Source organism: Mya arenaria, chromosome 5 (genome assembly GCF_026914265.1).
Source record: "Mya arenaria isolate MELC-2E11 chromosome 5, ASM2691426v1".
Classification (NCBI taxonomy): domain Eukaryota; kingdom Metazoa; phylum Mollusca; class Bivalvia; order Myida; family Myidae; genus Mya; species Mya arenaria.
In genome coordinates this window covers 56,080,707-56,103,083 of record NC_069126.1, presented here as the reverse complement: position 1 = coordinate 56,103,083, position 22,377 = coordinate 56,080,707, and the positions used below count along the sequence as shown (strand labels likewise).

The window sequence follows — 22,377 nt, the reverse complement described above, 5'->3', positions numbered from 1 at the left end:
TTCTCGTTCTCAAAGTGACTTTGTAATTAAGAAAGATCATGACACCTCCATCAAATCTATTTGTACAAAAATAAAAATAAACTGTGAATAAAGTGTCCCAACCAATTCTGATAACACCAAACTACTAGCTTGTGCATTTCAAAAAGCCCTTGAACTGTCTTAACAGGCAACTTGGCATTTTGAGTTCTAACGTAAAAAAGGCGTTTAAATGACATCATATCACCGACTTTGTACAGGAGGCACGCAACTTGCACCAAGAACAAGCAACTGGAAGCTTTTCACTCCACACCGGGAATGGTCAGATCCTTAGTGGCAAACCCGTATTCCCAAACTGCTGAAGAAAAGTATTCAACGAGAGTCAATAAACCAAAATCGCCAACCACCTTCATCGCGTCCCCAAAACGGGGGACATCCTCTCGGCGGGCGGGAAAGGAAGCCGTAACGATAACCATCGACATCACAACGGAGGTAATAAAAGACGCCAAGCCCGCCGCACACCAACACAGTCACTCAACATCACGGAGCCGGCATATTGTTTCCAGCAGCAACGTGGACGCAGAGGACGGTTCATCACCCCACGCTTAAAGAGTTTAAATCATACATGCTTGTTGGTATTAGTCACGACAGTGATAAAGAAGGGCCTGCGCACTTTCTGGAATATGACATGGAACACAATGCAAACACGCTAAATTTCAGGAAACATCTCGTAGTGACTCTAACGTTGCACAGCTCGTGATTTACGACGCGCAGGCCGAGGACATCGACAACGAGGCTATATGGCCGCCCGGTATCTTGTGCCGCCCTTCGCTGTAAAGGCGAAATTACTTACAGCGATACGAGCGTCACAACGACGACAACATTGTAGACTAGTTACAACCATTCTATTTTATCTGTACAAAATGCAACGGGTGTAACAAACTTTAAAATACATCAACATTCATGATTGTGCTAAAATAGTACCATGTTAAACTTCTGGTTATTTCAATGGCCGTTACATAGGGAAAAGCGGCTAGTCCATTCTATGTCATGGTGATCTAGATGACAAAGTGAAGACAATTTCGACCGGAAGTTCTGCCTCTATAATAGTTCAATTGTAATAATACAAGTCTACTTACCATCAGCGAACCACCCTCTTGAAACGTTTAAAACGGAAGTTGGCGCCCTATCAGGCCTCTGCTCAACATATTGTGGCAGTAAACACATTCAAGTGCTAGGATACTTTAATGCTAGGTTGCCCAAATGTGACGCCATCTCAGACATACGCCCAATAGACGCCTACGTGATCAACATAACCCATGTGTTTAACCTCGTACCGGTAACGGAAACTGCTATCTGTTCCGGCGCACATTTTATCTTCCATCCATAATCCGGGTGGACGGCCATCACAGATCAACCAAGTGTTGCTAGACGCAAGTTTGTTGCATCACAAAATTTTATGTAGTGTACTTATAGATGCCCCTCTCAGTGTATCTCAACATCTGCCAGTCTTTCTTCACATTCATGTTAATATAAGCATGGTAAAAATTTTTGAAATTGGTACTTAAATAAAAGTTCTTATTAACACACATACACGCACACACGCACACCCGCTCACACACACAAGCGCGCGCATACACGCACACACACATACGCACGCACGCACACACGCACACACACACACAAATGAGCTTTATGCATACTGTAAATAAATAGAGGATATTTATTTATTTCAGTGTAAGATCGTATTTTATTTTACGAGTGTCTTAGAAAATAAACTTTTCCTATGATCACGAGTGAAATAAAATACGATCTTACACTGAAATAAAAAAAAATCTGATTCTTTTATGCTTACTTTCCGTTGTTTATAGAATATTAATTTATTTTCTTGATAACCCCCTTTTTTGAAAAGGATGTTATTTACGCAGCTATCCGTGGGACGCCCCTCACGCGAAATTATAGCAGTCAACTTATCTATTTTCGGTTTGCCGAGAAAAAGTTCTCTGATATTCAATCTTATAGTTTATTATTCGCTCGTTCTTTGGTGCAAAACTTTTATGAAGTTATCAATGAAGTTTTATAAGTGTATCTATGGTCCTAAACATAATGAAAACTCTTTTATTCTTAACTACATGACTACATAACCAAAGTACTATGCCGCCATTTATTGAATGAAAATTTGAAAAGTCGAACATGTTAGCAAAACAATTGCGGATAATCATTGGGCATTAAACATCTTTCTTAGTTTTAGAATGTGTTTCATGATACATGAATATTCAGTCATACTACTGTCAGAGATTAGTCTGTTTCGCTTGAAAACAGGTTTGTTTTCCAGGTAAAGAGTGTTTGCCACGCTAGTTTGTTGAGGCGTAGGTAGGGTAAAACACAATATCAGGTAACCTGTAAATTGTTGTGTGAAATATCAGTTAATCTGTAAATTGTTGTGTGAAGTTTCCGGGAAGTTCGTATTACGTATTTCAACGACAAACAATTTAAAATACATTTGAAAGATGATTTAACATTCTGTTTATGTCCGAGCCGTTGTTTTCCTCTGTAATTTGTTTGGTATGAAAGCAAATGTTCGAATATACAGCTTCTACATCAAACGTTTGAAAAACTGGATAACCATTTTCTCATTAACGGTGAGTTAATTTCCAAATATATCTTTATTTTAAATTATGTTACATTGTTTTTAATTTTAAATATTTATTTTTTGAAAAAATGTTCTGGTTCAAAGTGAAGTGTTCTGTTTTTATCAAGGGGAAGGTACTACAATGGATTTTAAAAGTAGTTCTAAAAGTTGATACTCTCACTCCTTATTTTGCAGTTAAAATATCAAATTGATATTTCACTGTTGTTATTTCACTGATAAAACTCAATATTTTATCGAATGAAAGAAAAGTTGGATCCCTTTCAATTGGCTTTATATTCATATTTACCAGCGCGCGTTTTATATGACCTGATAACATTATGCTAAAATGAAAATGTACTAATGGTACTAAAACATATGCACAGTTTTCAAACAAATTAAAAAAGAATACAACTTATTGTAAGTTAAAACGATGTTTTATTTGTTGCAGTATTATATACAGTATCATTTTTTGACACCCTATTTGAAGCAGGACTGGAAATACGAACTGATCAGTAAAATACATTCAACTGACATTTCGACAATTTGACAATATGAAATGTGTATACATAAGTACATATATCAGGGTGAGGAATCACGTAACTTCAACGGGGTTCTCACATATGTCACCACGGTTCAAAACCGATGTAAACAAGCAAGAAAGTGACAGTAATTCCTAGATAACTTTTTTTAGAGAAAATATAGGAAAAGCCAATAAAAGACTATGATATTTTCTGCTTATGCACGTATACAATATTTTAGATTTGCTTGTATTATAACGATGCAATCCTTGGTCAAAATTCAACTCTGTGTGCCGTGATTCTTTGTTTTGTACATATTTCTTAGTCATTTGTAATATTTAAGAAATCAGAAATGCGTTAAAACGTTAGTTTTGCTCATAACTTTCATTAAACGAATTGTTCGTTAAATGTTATTTTATTTTTTTCCAATTAATATCGAATTTCATGAAGTGCTGTAGTAAACGTGAATGTGATATGTGCTGTCGTTAACGTAAACTTCTTCTCATCTAAATAAAGCTGACTGTGTTAAGTCTGTATGCTTAACAAAATTATCATAACATGCTCAGTTAATTCTATTTTATGGTTGGTATTGCCCTCTCATTTGTAACAAGAATGTATACAACCTAAAACTCTTATTCATGTTATGAATTTACACCAATTTGATCGATTTGAAAAAGAGTAGTTCATTACGGATATTTTCTTTATCTAGCTGTAGCATTGAGCACGATAAGGATGTCCAGCGTGGCCAAATATTTGAATATACTTATCTGGGGATGGAGGAGAGAGAGTGAAATTAATAGCTTTAACGCCATAGAAGAAAATATCACCAACCAGACACCTTAAGTGGAATCACAAGCCTCGAGTTGTGATAATAAAGTTTTATAGTTTTTTCAAATGCATTAAGGCCATAGTCCCATGAACATACATCAATGGAATTCCTAATATATATAATTAAATGCACTTCTATTAATCGATCGTAGGTCACGATATACATTAATACACATATACTTATCTTTACTAACAAGGTACTTTCGAAACACAAATTAAACAAAGACAGTACACATAAAATATAACCTTAGTGAGGTGGCAGTGGTTACAAATATCATTTAAATGAGTTATTTAACATCATTATAAATACAACAGGGACTCTAAATTAAAAGGTTTTGTGGATAAACATTGCTAATTTCCTTTGAATAGTCGTATTGTTATTTGTAAACGTTCAACAAATTTGGTTATATTTGTCTATTTAAATAGTATTTATGTATGTACTGTCTTCCTCAATAACTAACTAAAGTACATTCAAACAAGAAAAGAAATTCATCTACTATTTTATGGCAAACTTGACTTTTCCTTTCATATTCAGATATAGGAGTAGGTTTGTGCCATCTACCGGCCTCAATTTCTTACCTGTGTGAAAAAAGTCTATGTCTCGTCAATGCCTTCCTAAATTTAACTATATTAACAGCACACAAAAATGGTTGTAACTTACAGTCTGCGAACAAAACAAACGTTTTGGCTGTATATGAATTAATAAATTAAGCAAACCATTTTTGTACATATACACTTTAGTCTCTGTTTCAGTCCACATATAAATATATATCAAAATCACCAACACTTTGAAATAACCATAGAATCATAGAATCCTAGTGATTGTAATATATCTATAATAACTTTTGCCCATGACTCACAATTTGGCAATCTTTCTAAATCTCTATACGATTTTATTTAAACAGCTTTAACATATTTAATATCATCACATTGTAAAAATCTTTAACAAATAATTAATCACATTTACAATTCCTATAATTAGTAATGGTATTCTACCAAGTTCTCTATACACAAAATTGCTCTCAGTTTGGGTTCTAACACTCAGTTTTTCTTTACAGAACTTTGAATAAACTTCTTCTAACTTAATGCTATCTTGTAGACCCAAAACTTTACAACCATAGTTTAAAGCAAGATATATTTATTTATCAAACAAAGATAAATACTGGCATGTTGCTATACCAGGAAATTTTCCTAGGTCTGAATTAAGCTTGTAAAAAGTCTTCATAGCTTGTCCTGACCAAGTGTCAAACGTTGTGCAAAATGACCCACCAGTGCTAAATACTATTCCTAGATAAGTAAATTTATTCACATTTTTTTACGCAAGCCCTTAATACAAAAAAATAAATTTTGCCTTATGTTTCAGCCTTTAAAAAATATATATAATCTTTGTTTTATTTGCATTTACACTAATATTTATGTGAAAAAAAACGTTCTATCTATAACAGTAATCTTTTAACATCAACAACAGGTTATTTTGTAACTCACTTTCAGATTCTGATAAAAAAAGTACCCTAATTAGGCCTAAATACGTTTCCTTTTTTGAAAAAAAAACTACACCTATTTTAAAAACTCAAACATTTTTGTCATTTGTGTACGCATTTCCGATGTATAATGTATTCAAAGTTGTACGAAGGCCATGCCATAATATTATGTAAACAACAACATGTCTTTACTTATGTAATATGCAAACAAATATCAAAAGAATTGTTATTGCACCCATTACACCATGACTTAAAAGGGTTGAATTTTTATATTATGAATGCGACGTTTTGAATCATTTTCATTCAAAGGGTTTGTCTTATATCATGAAAAAGAAATAAGTAGTTTATAATGACGTCATATACAAATAAAATGGATCCAACCAGCAACACATGTAATCACTATTTCTTATATTTAATAGTTTAATGATTAATTGTACATTAAAACGTAGTTCAATCATTTCTTGACTGTTGACTTTCTTTTACCGATGGGATGTACATGGAACGGAGTTGGCTGGAGTATATCTTGTCTTCCATTTGAATGTACTCATCACTGCATCAATTGAATTAATCCATCTTTTGTCAACATTTGGTAAAACATATGAGGGTTGACTCCGTCTCTTGCAGAGGGACAATAGGTTATTAGGACGTATCACCATGACAGCCAACCTAGAACATAAATTTAACATGTTAAAATCGATCAAATGGATGGATATACATTCATTTCATGAGAGAAATATCATTTGGAAAAAAAGTTCAATGTTGAATGCATTATCGTCACAGTTGAGAGAGTAGTTTAAACTACTTATTAAATAAAACAAGCATGTTATGGGAAGAATTCACGTTAACAAGAGCAAATATAAAATTAACGTTAACAACAGCCTTTCTTGAAATATCGATATTCATTTAAAGAACTAAAATAAATTTAACAAACAATTCGTTTAATGAATGAAATGAGTAAAATCAACATTTAAACACATGTATGAGTTCTTAAATATTACTTATTACTAAGAAATGTATACAAAACAAAGACTCACGGCGCACACAGCGTTACATCGTTCTACAAAATCCCGTCGAATCGAAATTTTGGCCAAGGATTCCATCGTTAAAATACAAGCAAATCCAAAATATTTCATACTTGTAGAAGCAGAAAATAGCATAGTCTTTTATAGGCTAAGAAATATGTTCTTATCTTTTCTCTCCAAAAAGTTATTTAGAAATAACTGTCACTTTCTTGCTTGTTTACATCGGTGTTGAACCGTGGTGACACACGTGAGAACCCCGTTGAAGTCACGTGATTCCTCACCCTGTATATGTTTTTAAACGAAAAAAAAACATTGAACAGTCTGGGGTCAGTCGCTTTTGTATTCAATGTTTAGGAATCTGAAACACGTCGTTGATTTATTTGATATATGTTATTTGTTCATAATACATAAACATTTAATGACTTAAAGCTGCACTCTCACAGAATAGTCGTTTGGATTTTTTTTAAATTTATTTTTTGTCTTTGAATGAGTCATGTCTTGTTTAAATGTATGGAAACCAGTGATATAAATCTGCTGACAGGATCAGGAGAGCAAACCATCAAAACCAATTACATAGTAACTCGTTCCAAAAAGTCGCGCACTTAAATGCGGCGCAAATCACTAGTATAATAAGTACATATAAAATGCATTTTTGCCATAGATGTACACTATCGAACATGGAATTCAAAAGATCTGCTTTTTGCTCTTTTGTGTCCGTTAACACACCTGAATTTTAGTAGCGATATTGTATGAATTCAGACTGGTTTATAAGAGATATATTTGTTAAATATAGTCACATTTCAAGTTTACCAAGTTTCAAAATGTTAACCAAATTTGGAACAAATCCCAATTTGGCCCGGCCATCAGTGTATTTCTGTATTAGGTGTGATTACTTGTTTTTATAAATTTCTTGCGTATATAATGTTGTAACAAAGAATTCAATTTTACAGTAACGATTTAGTGGGAATCAACGCTTGTTATATTCATGGGACGGCCCGAATGCTTAATAACATTTGACTAAAATATATCATGTTTAAATGCAGGTGCTGATGGTTCCGTTACCATAAGTTCATCAGCAGCGACTGTTCCGGAGGGCTCATCACTGACATTAACATGCACGTATACTGGAAATGAACAGCTGTATGCAATAACATGGATAAACAATGGGGACAAGTCGACACGAAAATACGATATAACAATCCAACAACCTGAACCATGTTCAATATTTCGGACTGGTCTCAACGAAACTCTCTTCACCTACACTTGTCACACGCTGACTATTTTAAATGTGACAAGGGATTATCATAACGACAACTTTACGTGTCAGGCAAATCTTAATATAAACAGGGGCAATAGTGTAGTCGTCAGTGTGTCAGGTAAGTTTTAAGTTTTTTTCGATAACGTTATATTCTTGTAAATATCAAATGAAAAAATGTTTATCTAATCAGATAAATGGGGTAATTCAAATAGTAAGGGCGGCAGTTACAAGAAAGTTTACCATGAATTTATAGTTCTTACATATTTGTGGGCCTATGACAATCGAGGATTTATCACATTTCTTGATACTCCATATCATGTATAGCAGATTTGACGGTGATAACATACATATATTTTCGTAGAGCATATTTTGTCGATCTACGTGACTTAGTACAGTCGTCTATTTTTTTTAATATATCACTCTGCCCTCTGCACATGAGCGGAGTTACTATGATTGAAAGTAAGGATAGCGGTTTTCTTGTGGCGGTTATAGATTTCGTCATGAACCAAAATTTAAATGTGTAAATAGCTATCAAATCGTATTGGCAACAATTCAGTTCACACAATTAAAATATTAATGTGACAATATTCAAAATCAAATTTAACTTATACGTTTCCTTTGATAAACTTATTAATATTCTTATTAATATAATATACTACCAATCAAGCAAACTCAGTACCAAAAGGATTTTTTGAACATTATGAATTAAATACTTAACGAGGTCATCCCAGTAAAGTGTTGTACTATGCAAAACACTTAGTTAATTATAATAATCTAAATATTAAAAAAATGTTGATTTTAAAACGAAACAACCATAAACGTTTATGTTTGGGTGCCTTTTCATTTTTTGTGCAAACAATAATCCATTGTATTTGCTTTTTTAACCAATTTACAAAGCCGCGACAATTTAAAGGGGCTATACACCGTATGATGAAATAGCGAAAACAAAAAGAAAATCGTCGAAAACTGACAAAAACTTGGTATCGATGTGTACAATGCATTGAAACTAACTAAGTGAAGTACCACATAGTTCACAATTATTTTTTTCGCAGTTTTTTCGTATTTTTCCATTAAAAAAAGATTACTAGGTATGTATACCAAGTATAATTCATTCTTATGCGTGATTGGCTAGTCGATGTTATCACGTCATATTACCAAGTTAGGTATATACCTAGTTAGGTATATAGCTTAAATATTCCAAAGCTTTAGGATAAACCTTCGTAGCACACTGGATACAACACTGGACTCCAATTTTGGCGACACCGGTTCGACATGTTTTACATTTTGGTAAAATTTTTTTACAATTATGATACCAAGAGTAAAACATTTATTAAATAATTGTCCTGAGATTCGTTACAGAAAAAAACTTGTTTTGTTGCCAAAGTCCCTTTAACATCGCCCGACACGAATTAAAGTTGTACGTTCAGCGATAATTTTGGTTATAAAACACAAAAATAACACAACTGTCGTGAAAAGGCATCCTTATTTTAGCGTTGTGCGAAATTTCGTCTCTAGATTCCACTCCGATGGCCTGATATTAACACGATTTTCAGACCATATTTATTTTTTGGTGGTTACCAAAAAATCCGCTATGGCCTACTCGGAGTTATTCCGAGCAGTTCCGAAAGCCTACGAAAGTAAACGGAGCACAAGCACGTGACAGTTATGAATAATCAATGAGGTCAGCAAATCAAAACAAAGATGGACAGATGAAAATGAAAAGATAATAGAGGCAGACAGAGATTGCCAAAATCGATCAGAAAGCGACGGTAAAAGAAAAATGTAGGAAAGATATTGACGTCGATGGTTTATTTAGGCATTCATTGAAAGAAAAGGATAGCATTCAAAGCTTCAAATGGAGTGGGAAAATGGAGGGCGTGGAAACGAAACATCACGATAGGTTTGTGTTTTATCTTTAACATTTTACCTGTTTTGAAAAACATTGATAGTTTATTTATTAACAGTCAGTAGGGCTATCTTTCGACACACTTTCGGGCGGGTGCACATACTCCATTTCCTTGGAGAACGGATGTACTTATTCGCCAAAATGTTAGTGAAAGTTCCTATTCAAAATCCAAAATAATTTCGAAAACAGACAGAGGCAGCATGATCGACTTTTTTCATTGCTATTATGCACCAGTCAGTTGTAACCACGCCCCCCCCAGGTCCGGGGGTATACTGGGGAAATGGGGCGTGGTTTTACCTTCCAGCAGCCAATTGTATAAACGTGGATAAGTCCTAACCAGCGGTTATCTTTTGGTTATCTCCCTGGTTTGGTCAAGTTATCTGAAAACTGATTGTATAAAAATTAAGTTATCCTAACCAGCGCGTGATTCGGCTAACTTTTGGACAAAATTTAACCGGACTCGAAGAGTTTGGTTAGCTGATTTAACCAAAACAAAGATGGCCGACCTTGACATAGTGAACGCTAGGCGACCTCAACAATTTCGCAGGATAGATAGACAAACGGACGAAGACAACGACGAGGAAGTACGTAAACGGTATAGATTCACTCCGCACAACATAGACAGATTGGAACGACTGATAGGCCACAGACTTGAGCGACCGACTCGCAGAAATCAACCCTTGACACCACGGCAACAGATTATGATTGCTTTACGTTTTTACGCCACTGGGAATTTTTTACAAGTAATAGGGGATACATTTGGGGTAGATGTTGCCACGGTTTCAAGGGTTGTAACTGCAGTGACCGACTGTATTTTTGACATGAAGGACAGCGCGATTCAATTTCCGACGACAGACAGACATAGACACAGGACTAAGACTGGATTTCATGCCATAAGGGGATTCCCGTCTGTGATATCAGCGGTAGACGGAACGCACGTAAGAATACAAACGCCCAGTGATGACGAGGAGCAGTGTGTCAATAGAAAACATTTTCACAGCATTAACGTGCAAGCCAGCTGCGACCATAGAGGTAACGAAAATTTCGTTGTACTGTTTAATGAATTAGTTCTGAATAACAAAAGCAACTTTATTGTAGTAAGATTTACATGAAACATAGATACACTTACCTTAATTTTTATAAATCCATGTATGAATATTATTCGGGAGATGATGTAGTGGCGATGTCTGCATAATATCCCAGGAATCGCCACTACAGTCTACAACAGTCAACATGCCTGGCTGATTTAATTTTTCAACTGATTTAAATCTCAAACGTGTAGAGGTCGTGACGTAATTTTTACTGAATTCCATGTAATATTTTTCAACAGCTATCTATAGTCTTTTTCTATAAATGATTGGGGCACCATATGGGGTATTTGCATTGTACTATTGTTTAAGTACTATGTACAATTTACAGTATGGTGATCTTGAAAAAAAGAAATTCTTTAAAGTATGATAATGTATTGTTTGTGTTTCACAGGTGTATTTACAAGCATAAATGCCATCTGGCCGGGCAGTACGCACGATGCCCATGTATTTAGGACCTCGGAATTGTTCCACTTCATGGAAACACATCATCATGGTAAATGTTATTTAATATAATTAAGGCATATATGTCACATTCATGAAGTACTCATTCCAACTTACTAATATAATGTATGAGCTTGTAGTGAATATAATTATTATTTGATTTCTTAACTCTGATATAATATATGTTAGAGATGAACTGAAATTAAATCATGTTTTTTCATGAATACAAATTTAATTAATTGTACTTAAAAAATAGCAATTGTATTTACATGAATATATTTCATTTCCAGGCCTTGAAGATGGCATACTGCTAGGGGACAGTGCCTACCCTTGCAAGCCTTACATGCTCACCCCATACCTGCACCCAGGTAATGTTGCATGCACTTGTGCAAAACATTCCTATTAATGCTGATTTTATCCTTATTTCTTTTATTTTAATTTGGATTAATATTTGATTATGATACCCAAGAATTAAGGCAGCGTAGTTTCCATTGTTGATGCAAGCTGCTTATGTATGTTTGTTATAATGATGATGGTGTTGGTGGTGATGATGATTTTGATGATGGAGTTTGTTCTTGTTGTTGTTGTGGTTTGGTAGTTGTAGCATTTTGAGGATTATCATGCTGCTTATATCACGTTGATGATGATGAGGATGATGATTACAGTGGTGATGGCGATGGTGATTACGGTAGTCATAATAATTATGTTTACAGTTGTGATGGTGGTGGTGGTGGTGGTGATGATGATGACAATGATGATGCTGATAATGATGATGATATATTTTCAGCAAATGAAGCACAGCAACATTTCAATGATGCGCATTGCTCCACAAGAAATGTTATAGAAAGAGCCTTTGGTGTATTGAAGAGGCGATTTCATATACTACATACAGAGGTATACCAATGTTCTATGAACTCCAATGTTTTTTCAAATGCCTATGTACTAATAATTATTGTTAATTAAATGCACAACATATGTCAATCATGGTTGTTTTTGAAAAAGGTATACTTGTTGAATCATAAATACATTGTATGTTGTGATTTTTTCCTTAAATCAGATCCGGATGAAGCCACTGAAAGTAAGTAAGATTGTGGTATGTTGTGTTGTATTACACAACCTTGCAAAGCTGTGGGGAGAACCCGAAGAATTTCCGCCCGAGGATGACCAGCAGCCCCCTACTGTTCTGAACCATGACGATGACATGTCCGGAAAGGCAGTTCGGGAGTACATTACAATGCAATACTTCAGGTTTGACTATTTTTATACTGGCTAGCTTCCTTTTCCATTTGTAAAACACTAAGGCATTACATTTCCAAAAAAATACAAACAACTTATTACTAACATGTATGACATTTGTTATTAGTTTAAAAAGACCTTTTGAACTGTGTTACAAATTTAAGATTTACAAGTTTTATACTGGCCCTGATAATTGAAAATTATTAAATTAAACAACACATGCATCATCAAAAAGTCATACATTTTACAAACTACTTACAGGAAACTATATATGCTATATAACATATGTAAACTATCTGCAACAGGTATGAACTGCAACAACTACAACACAATTATAATATGGGTCTGACTGTAATTAAGATACACTGACATTTTTTCTGTGTTGCATGTAAATTTTTCATTAAATTTTAAGACCAGAAATACAGACAATGCTATAAGTATTTATTACTGTTAATGAACACAAGCATTGTTTTATTCTATTTACAGTTGACAAGGAACATTTGACAAGGATGGAGACCACTTTCATGATCATCAATTTCCACCAGGTGGTTTAAACTGATATAAACAAGTGTCTTTTATCAATGGCCCTGTGTATGTGTACATTTTAACAACAGTGGTGACCACATTTGATGAAATTTAATGCTTGTGTCTGAATTGAGTTTCTCTAGTTCATGGCATTTCATAACACTTTTATTAAACGATACTGTGATGCTTATAAACATTATTGAATGGTTGAAATTGTAATTACAATGTATGTGATTTATTTTTGAATTTAGAGTTATATGGCATGGTAGAATTGACTGCATCATACAAGTTGATTTATTTCCATAAAAAAAGACAAAAATGTACATTTTTAGTGAATAAGAAACTTATTATTACATTGATCATTTCTGAATGTGATTATCACAAAAACCAAAATTTTATTCCAAAAGGATCATGTCTGACAAGATATCTAGCATTTACTGTTACTTTTTAAATATAATGTGATAGTTAAAAACATTGTTACTGTTTGTTTTCATTGTTAATGTGAGTCTGTGATAGTTAAAAACATTGTTATTGTCTGTTTTCATTGTTACTGTGAGTCTGTGATAGTTAAAAACAGTGTTACTGTCTTTTTGCATTGTTAATGTGAGTCTGTGATAGTTAAAAACATTTGTTATGGTCCATTTTTAATTGTAACTGTGAGTCTGTGATAGTTAAGAACATTTTTATGGTCCATTTTCATTACTACTGTGAGTCTGTGATAGTTAATACATTGTTACTGTCTGTTGTCATTGTTAACTATGTATCAACATGTTTCTATTTTGTGAGTTGTACTGACAAAGAAAACCATGAATAATATCACAGAAACATCCACATTTTGTTCATTCTCTACATTGTTGGTAGAAAAAACATTTTGCTGTATTACTGTGCATTGAGATGCAGATGAAGTTATATTGACAAATATGAAATTTTAAAAATATGCACAAAACAGCAACAACCGGAGATGTTTGTCAAACATTATGCCCCCATGAGCAGCATGTTGTCAGGATTGTATTGATAATTAAATGAAATATGTATTATCCGAAATGACAATTTATTTGTCACTGACATTGTATGCCGCTGAGACAGTATCAAGACAATGACCATTCAAAGTATGAGTATAGAGCGTGTTGTGGCCATGGCCTTTGACTCTATGACCTCAAAATCCATATGAGTCATCATGCAGCTGGTCGCCAAATACCTGAATGTCAAGTTTGATGGCCATGGCTGCAGGCACTCTAAAGTTATCACACAGACAAGCTTTTTTCATTCAAGGTCACTGTGACATTGAACTTTGATCTGATGAATCCGAAAATTAAGGGGGCATCTACTGGCCAGACCCAGCCTACATGTCAAGTTTGATGATCATAGGTCCAGGCATTGTTGAAATATCACTGGGAGAAGCTTTACTACTTTTTTGCATTAAAGGTCAACGTGACCTTTAACTCTGGCTCAATGATCCCAAACTCAAAAGGGGGTCACCGTCATCTACTAATTAGGGCCAACCTTCATGTAAAGTTTGATGATCATAGGTCAATGAATTTTTAAGTTTGCCTTAAAGGTCACTGTTGTTGACCTTTAACCTGATGACCCCTTAAATCAATATGGGTCATTTACTGTTCCGGCCCAAATTCCATATCAATATTTATGCAAAAAGCTACAGAAACAAGTTTGATGACCATAGGTCTAAGGATTGTCGAGTTATCACTCGGACAAGCTTTGGTCTACGGACGGACCGACATGTGCAAAGTAATATACCCCTCTTCTTCAAAGGGGGGCATAATAACTTGAGTAGCATGTATACAGCATTAAAAGTAAAAATGCAATTTCATATGAAAAGTATATCTTTACAGATATTTCTTGCTTAGTAAAGTCAGCACAGTTGTTGCCGCATCAAAGAACTTCTTCTCTGACTTCTTGGCAGCTGTGGCTTCAACATAATATGTTGTCTGCACTTCCTTTAAGGTTCTTGGTTTCCTGTTTAAAACATTTGAAGAAATATCACACAGTTCATAGTGGTGAATAATCCTGAAAAAAACTCATATACAACATACAATTATATTGTTTTCAAGTATTCAATTATTACTCATCAATACAACAGTTAAGAATGCACTCTTACTCCCAAATGAAATTTACCACCATTGATACAAATGTTTTGATATGTCAAAAAGGATGAATAAATGTCAAAATCAATGGTTCTTAAGAAGGGTAACAAATTTTATTTGAAAGAAAGGTGCATTAAATGTGGTATATACACCTTATGAGACTATAGAAGATCACAGTTAAACTTTTATCATTCACCAATCGTTTAATATTTTTTTCTGTTTTCGACTATTAAATGCACAGCTACAATACTATCAGTATTAAAATTGATATTTTCCAAATGCATTATTTTATGAGTAGTTAAAGGTTTATCACTTAAAATATATGACTGTTGAACATGTGTTTAGATTGATTTTGATTAATAGTGTCACTTTAAGTATTTGGTGTATTTAAAATATAAGAAAATAATGGACAATCATACTTTGACTTTGTCTTGAATTCCACATTTGGGCCAGCTGAAAATCAAAAATGATACACAAATATTACTTACTACAGCTTTTAACATTAATTTTGATTAGTGATTACTTTCATGTTTAGTAAATTCATATGACACACTAACAAACAGTACATGGTATGGTATTATTTCCATGTTACATGTTGTACTGTTCTGTGGTAATATAATAAGAACATTGAATAACAGACCATTGTGTATGCAAAGTGGTGGGTCATACCTGAAACAGGATTCATGCTATGTGTGAATTCTGTACAACCGTTTAACAAAAACTAATTATAATTATTGAAATACATGCACACAATACGTCAATTGTATTCGCTGACTACTAGCTGGTAGGCTGAGCTTATTAGATCCTGCATAGCTGATCAGAGACCACTGCACATGTATGTCAATGCCAAAAAGGGAAGCAGGCATTCAACACATATACACAAGAAGGAATAGAAGTGTTGATAAATATTTTCATATAACATTTCAATCCCATCCAAATTCAGCTTGTTACCTTTCCTTTTCCCCGTGCTACTTGGTTCTTTTGTACAGGAATTGGCAAACATATCGCAGAAAGGCATATCTGTAGATAGAAACAATTTTATAGGATATTGAGTTGTAAAAAAAGAACATACTGATTTTACACATGTATGTTGCTTTTTCCTAGTATTAAATATTCAAAAGACTGTGTTTCACTATCCATGCAGTAACAATTAAGTAATGTAAACAAATGTTTGTTGTTGTTTTTTTCAAATAAATTACCCTTAGTGTCTTCTCGGATGTCAACCTTCGTCTCAGTACCCTCTATGTCATCCAAGTCTGCCTCGCCTTAAAAAGTAGTAAACAAAGGAATGGTAAAGGCCATGAATTTATACATTAAAAAATATCCAAAAATGTTTAAGCTTTAATTGGCCAATTGTAATTGGTTTTTATTTTAACAGTTATTATTTTGTGTGTGTGTGGGGGGGGGGGCGTAACTTATCATAACTTATAACATTCTTTTCATTATCATGACTTTTATACCATATAAATATACCACTCATTGCCATTCAAGGTAGTCTTTAAAAAAAAAAAAAAATTAAAAACATGAAGAAAAGAGTTCTAATATATTTGTAATTAATCAGTTATTATACTGTATTCATATAACAGATAGATGCATGTTGCCATTCTGTGTGAATGCCATCCACTTATGCATACCCGAACTACATGCCACCTCAAACATGCTCCAAGTCCTGGATGGACTGCCAGTCAATGCTGAAATATATTTATAAAAATGAATCGATAATTAATAATGATTCAATAATTCCCCACAGGAGCCCCGTTTTATACAGCCTATTCCATTTCCTTACAGTTATAATTATGGGTATATATTTTTTTAAGGATAAATATAAATACACTTTCTTATCATCATACTTTAAGGCCTCAAGACTTGACAAATACGGACATTTATTAGAATGTTGGAAATTAGTGGTTTTTACCCAGAAAATGTATGTTTGTTTACAAAAGTGCATTCTCACAAATTAGACACCCCTACGACAGACTGGTCCAACTTCAAAACACACACGGGTTTAAATGTGTAAACTTGCGATCGAGTCGAGTCAATGTGACATTGAGAGCGGATCAATATAGGTGTACCAAAACTAATTTATAACTGCTAATATACGTATTGGATTAAATGGCATTGTTAAACTTATGTGATGAAGGAGTTCTGTTTCATATATTCACTTGTTTATCTTGGAAATATTTACCATCGAAACCTAGCAGGTTGAACGGGTCTTTTTGAGGTTCGTCCTGCCTGTTCACGGCAACTGGAATTTGACATACATGTGATTTAAAGTGGATTCAAAAATGGATTATTTTTTTGCGGGGGGGGGGGGGGAATGGATTGTACAAAATATTCGGTAAGTCATATTGCAATTGAAAATTTGGTTTTCGCCAGAATGTTAGCTTCCTTTGAATAAACTTTATTCCAGTTGTTTATGTTTAATTATAATTAACTTAAATTATATCATAACTGTAATCAATGTTTAGTCTTTAACTTTTTCAAGGTCGATTACCGAAACTTTTATTATTACTCGCAACTAATTCTGGGCATTATCATTAAGTCAATCATCTATGTCACATTAACCTGGTTTGTATTACAACGTTGTAAAATAATAAATATCACGACTATTTAAATTTCAAAAAATCTTATAATGCATATAAAGAGTGATGAATATAAGCAAATACCTATTGCCGACTCCGATGCTGATGACCCGGGAATGCCGCTGAAGGCAGGCGTCCCCTTCATATCCTGTATTATTGCCAAAGTGGTGTCATCCGGGATAGGCATCGGCTTACCCCCACCCGTCTGCCTGGCGTTGGCATTTTCTTTGGCAACGACAGCCTTGGCACAGCTCACCATCTTTCGATGTTTTTCTTGGAGTAAATTTAAAAAAAAATCCATATTGTTTTGTATCAAATAACACTTAAAAGGCTAGTAAATAAAACATTGGATAAATAATCTTAAATAAAGCCATCAGAAATATCAAATAGGCACTGGAGGAGCAAATTAAATAAAAAAGAAAATTGCGTTTGTCATTAATTTATACTGGTATGTATTTACATATTAATTATGTTTTTATATGTGTTATATCATCAACAAAATAACAAGATTCAATACCTTTAACCTCATCGACCGTGCGAAATGCACGGCCGACAGCATTAACTGCTTGTGTAATTTTCATCCAAGCATTGTCCTGCTGTACTTTGGTGTTTCCCCCGACTTTGTTTGCAAATTTTTTCCCTAAAAGATCGCCACAGCCGACGAAACCTTCCCTTATTGCGGCCTTTTCTACATCGGAAAAATTACTAGATCGTTTTTTTCGATTAGCTGTGGCGTCAACTGTGAAGTCAGCCATGTTTTTGATGTTTCAGACGACACACTGTTTACAAATACGGCAAAACGCGCACTGACCGGAACCATGCTATCGATGCATTATGGGATCGTTTTGGTTAGGTTAACTATAACCTATTTGGATATCTCGATAACCGTAATGGTTAACTTAGCCGCTGCATTTTTTGCGTTTATACAAACGGATAAACGGTTTGGATAAAATGGCCAACTTGGTTAAAGTTAACCGCTGGACAACTATAACCAGCGGTTAAATCTAACCAACTTTTATACAATTGGCTGCAGGTGGCCCCGCAGTACCGCGTAAATGGGGTGGTTTTATGTTCGCAAAAATTTGTGGGGAATGGACCTTACCTAGGGTCCCTGAGTGCGGGGATTTTACCAACTGGTCGTCCCGGCAGGGCCGGGATTTTACCCGGGGTAGGCTGGAACGAAAGTCAAAGTCCCTGCTATTCCCCAGACCTGTGGTTACAAATGACTGGTACATAAGCATTAAGGATTTCAGCACTTGCAATATCAATATGGGGGGCACACCCCACACCTAACCCCATAACTTCCTTGTTTACTGCCTATTTCAATGGTACTGGTACACTAATAAGCAATCAGGCATACTTATTTATTGTTTTGACATTTCTTATCTTCTCCCTGTATCGTCCTTAAGTAATAAAAATGGTCAAAAGACTCATTGAAAGTCATTCAGGTGGCATATTTTTATATAGGATTAAAAAGAAATAAATTGCCCAAAATGTACCATTTCAGACTAGATATTATGTACATTTTCTAGGGGGTGAACCTGGCCATTTGCCATCATTGCTGACGAGAATTATTCAGTTCTTGGGGGGGGGACACACGTTGAAAGGTTACAACCCCTGAGTGACTCCAATCTTTTGTCAAATACTGGATCCGCCTTTGGCAGGCTTTGGCAAAACATGCCTGGATCACTGTAAAATAAGATTACATGCAAAACGCAGAATTTCTAAGTCAAATGTTAAAAGGGCAAAATAGTTGGCATCATATAAGTAAGAGATATTGTCAAAAACTTGAAAAAGTCAAGCTAAATCCAATAGCAACTGCAATTCAATTGAAAAAACAATTGTATACAGCACATTTATTGGCATTTCAATATATGTAATTTGTTTTGAAAAATTTTCATTACCAAAAAATTGCATTTGATGTCTTTTTTGACTAACTGAAGGACCTGAGCCCAACCCCCAAATGTGTAAATACAGCCCTTCAATAAGCTGTGATAAAGCATTCTTTTGTTAAGAAAATCCATTCCTTTTGACAAATGGCCGAAATTAACACAAGCCAGTAAGCCCTGCACTGGTAAAATGCCTCGGGTCTTACCCAAATTCTGATTTTTTATAGCAGGGCTTGTTTGAAATTTGATTCAAAGCTAAAGTATACGAATCAGGGCTTCTTCATCAAAAAGTCTAATTTCAATGATTGTTTTGATCCTGCTCATGATTGAAATGGCATTTGAAAAAAATCTTTTATCATTTTTATATCAATAATATAAGAACCTTGCTTTAAATAGAAATTGGTACATATGTGATACTAGTTAACATGTTAAAGGTAGTCCATCCATCTTTTATGCAAAAAAATAACGCAAAAAATTATATTTCTTTTCTTTTTATATTTCTGTTTTGTATATGAACTCTACAAAATACATGTACCAAGGGTTTAATTATTATAAGATAAATGATTTGCTGAAATTTCTATATATTTTCTATTTTTATAATGCAGCTTTAAAAATCATGAAAAGGTAGAAAAGAGGTTGATATCCTTTTTATCAAATAAGGCCTGATATTTGTGTCATGAAAATGCAGTGATTTGAGCTTGGAAGTATATGTTGGTATATTGATTAAGTATTTATAATATTGATAATTAACATATAACATTTATTGATGATATAAGTAGATAAATGAAAATAAAATGAAATGCTATTTATTTTAAGGGCATCTCAGGTGTTCTTCTCCATCATTTGACGGATGAGCATGAGTGGCCTCCCCCGATTCAATATTATGAGTAAAGTCATGGGCCATTGAGCCAAGAGGAGAGGAATTCACCATGGCTTAACAATAAAAAAACACTTTAGTACCCTTAAAGCCCTCAGAGTGATTGTCCTTGACAACCACCTTCCATCAAAGACGCATACTATCTAGTATACAGGTAAATAAATTTAATGTACAGCAAGCTTTGACTCTTTTCACATCTTATATTAGTAGAAGTTTGAAGTTATACCCTTTTATATATTATTATATTAAAAATCAGGGAATTCAGGCTATTTATACAGGAAACAAGAATAAGCATTTCATAAAATAACTGCATCATAATTCATGAAATTGAAATGATCTGATCACATTTTCAGGCTTTAAAGCTGCACTCCCACAGATTGAACGTTTTGACAACTTTTATTTTTTTTTGTCTTGGAACGAGCAGATTTTTATATTTAAGTTAAATAAAGTGATGTTTATGCATTAAACATTATTTTTCGAACGGAAATATGAGAAACTGCCATCTGATTTTTTTGTCAGCAATCTTATATTATTGGTTTCCAGATATTCTCGCAAAAATGTGCTCTTTGCAAGACGAAAAAAATAAAAATGTAAAATTTGTATATCTGTGAGAGTGCAGCTTTAAGTCTGGTTATTTGGCGAACTTTTTTTGTGAAAGTGGAAATATTTATTTCGATAACTATCTTACTTCTAGATAATTGTGCGTGTGTGTGTGTGTGTTGTGGTCAAATCTTATTCTGTAAATGAAACATTTTTTGTTTTGTATGCAGACTAAACCGTGCATGGAACAATAGAAGAGGATGGCAATATTCCCCAGTAAACGCAGTGAAAGAAAAAAGACCTATCCATACAGAGTCGCTGAAGAAACTGATCTTCATGTGTCACTTGACCAACAATTTTTCGGTATGGGTAGAAAGGCTGTTATGGAGAAGCACTATCCTCGACAAATCTCTAGCCACCTTGAACAGTTATCTCCTTAACCAAGAAGGGAATTGTACAGCGAGCAAGAATCTAGGTTTAATAAGAGACATCGTGAGGTTAACTATGTGCTCCAATATTCATGAAACTTAATGACAATGGTCTCATTGTTGTCTTGTTTGAAACTAGGTCACATGTGGACTGAATGGAAGTCACTTGATTTTATTTTTAAAACATTATAGAATCAAACCTTGATATTGCTTTGTAAGATTACATGTGGTCAAACTTAGTGAGAATGTTCACCTTGATGAAATGTTAAGGGAGATCAAGTTTGTCACATACGGTAAAAAATATGGTCACTTCTTAAGAAATACTTGGGTACTAGAAGCAAAATATGTACTCGCAATCATGTAAATTTGTGTGTATATTTGTTCTCTTCAGCTTTATAAGTCGTGTTACCTGCGACATGCTAACGCATTTTAAGTATTTAAAAAAAGTTTGATTTTATATTAAAGTGGATGGAACTTGACCAAAACCCTTTGAAAATAGGGTATATCAAAAGCACATAGGATACTTTGAAAGTTGAACTTCATACATGTATATTGATTTATATGTGATGATTATTTTGGTGAAGTTCTCAAAAATAAACAAAATGTCAAATTAAACTTTTGTTTTTCATGGAATCTTTCTGTAAAAGAAAAAAAAACAAAACATGTAGACAAGTTAGCTTTTAGATAACTGGGCCAACATTAGTATTTCTTTTAAACATTAACTCTCATTAACTTTTGACATTATATAGCTCCGTAACAACAGTTTTATATAAGTGACACTGGCTAGAAACAATGATGTTTGCGAGAAATGACAACAATCACAAGATAGAGCATTTTTTTGAATAACATCTCTACCTTACCTGCCTTATAATTTTGGGGATGTTAACCTAAACAAACGTTTTTAAGACCATTTCAGAACAGTGTTGTGGTTGGGTATTTTGTAAATTGACTAGCATTTTCAAGAATTCATCTGTTTATATTAACTTTCAAAATATAATAAGCACTTAAGGAGCAATTGTCACATACCAGCAAATCATACATACTG

The 22,377-nt window shown here is 34.0% G+C and overlaps 3 protein-coding genes and 1 long non-coding RNA gene across 5 annotated transcripts in view; 3 read left to right on the top strand and 1 right to left on the bottom strand.

Annotated features, from left to right (window-relative positions):
* The window catches only part of LOC128236125 (nephrin-like), a 70,217-nt gene that overhangs the window by 4,182 nt on the left and 43,658 nt on the right, over positions 1 to 22,377 (top strand). The window contains exon 2 of the mRNA XM_052950988.1: positions 7,501 to 7,833. The gene's annotated coding sequence lies outside the window, so the exon portion shown is untranslated. The remainder of the gene's footprint in view (positions 1 to 7,500; positions 7,834 to 22,377) is intronic.
* Positions 7,840 to 13,725, top strand: LOC128236129 (putative nuclease HARBI1). Its single transcript, XM_052951001.1, has 6 exons — positions 7,840 to 10,653; positions 11,104 to 11,205; positions 11,444 to 11,521; positions 11,941 to 12,047; positions 12,211 to 12,401; positions 12,876 to 13,725. Exons 1-6 carry the CDS (start codon positions 10,119 to 10,121, stop codon positions 12,877 to 12,879), a joined length of 1,017 nt encoding a protein of 338 aa, XP_052806961.1. The 5' UTR covers positions 7,840 to 10,118; the 3' UTR covers positions 12,880 to 13,725.
* Positions 13,890 to 18,353, bottom strand: LOC128236128 (uncharacterized). The gene is made up of 8 exons (XM_052951000.1): positions 18,116 to 18,353; positions 17,683 to 17,871; positions 17,202 to 17,261; positions 16,651 to 16,707; positions 16,216 to 16,281; positions 15,968 to 16,036; positions 15,436 to 15,469; positions 13,890 to 14,888 (listed from the first exon to the last, which is right to left on the bottom strand). Exons 1-8 carry the CDS (start codon positions 18,351 to 18,353, stop codon positions 14,759 to 14,761), a joined length of 843 nt encoding a protein of 280 aa, XP_052806960.1. The 3' UTR covers positions 13,890 to 14,758.
* Positions 16,828 to 21,947, top strand: LOC128236134 (uncharacterized). Of its 2 annotated transcripts, XR_008261265.1 has the most exons (3): positions 16,828 to 17,354; positions 20,304 to 20,518; positions 21,135 to 21,947. It is a non-coding gene; the product is annotated as an uncharacterized LOC128236134 (long non-coding RNA). The 2 variants fall into 2 exon arrangements; XR_008261264.1 differs by lacking the exon at positions 16,828 to 17,354 and having other exon boundaries at positions 18,400 to 20,518.

What these genes read in the sequence shown, in the direction of transcription:
- LOC128236129 (XM_052951001.1), top strand. Translation starts at nt 10,119, where the DNA reads ATGGCCGACCTTGACATAGTGAACGCTAGGCGACCTCAACAATTTCGC. An exon ending in AGCCAGCTGCGACCATAGAG is followed by an intron (nt 10,654 to 11,103) that starts GTAACGAAAATT and finishes TGTGTTTCACAG; the next exon opens with GTGTATTTACAAGCATAAAT. An exon ending in CACCCCATACCTGCACCCAG is followed by an intron (nt 11,522 to 11,940) that starts GTAATGTTGCAT and finishes ATATATTTTCAG; the next exon opens with CAAATGAAGCACAGCAACAT.
- LOC128236128 (XM_052951000.1), bottom strand. Translation starts at nt 18,353, where the DNA reads ATGGCTGACTTCACAGTTGACGCCACAGCTAATCGAAAAAAACGATCT. An exon ending in CACGGTCGATGAGGTTAAAG is followed by an intron (nt 17,872 to 18,115) that starts GTATTGAATCTT and finishes ATTTACTCCAAG; the next exon opens with AAAAACATCGAAAGATGGTG. An exon ending in CATCCGAGAAGACACTAAGG is followed by an intron (nt 16,037 to 16,215) that starts GTAATTTATTTG and finishes TTCTATCTACAG; the next exon opens with ATATGCCTTTCTGCGATATG.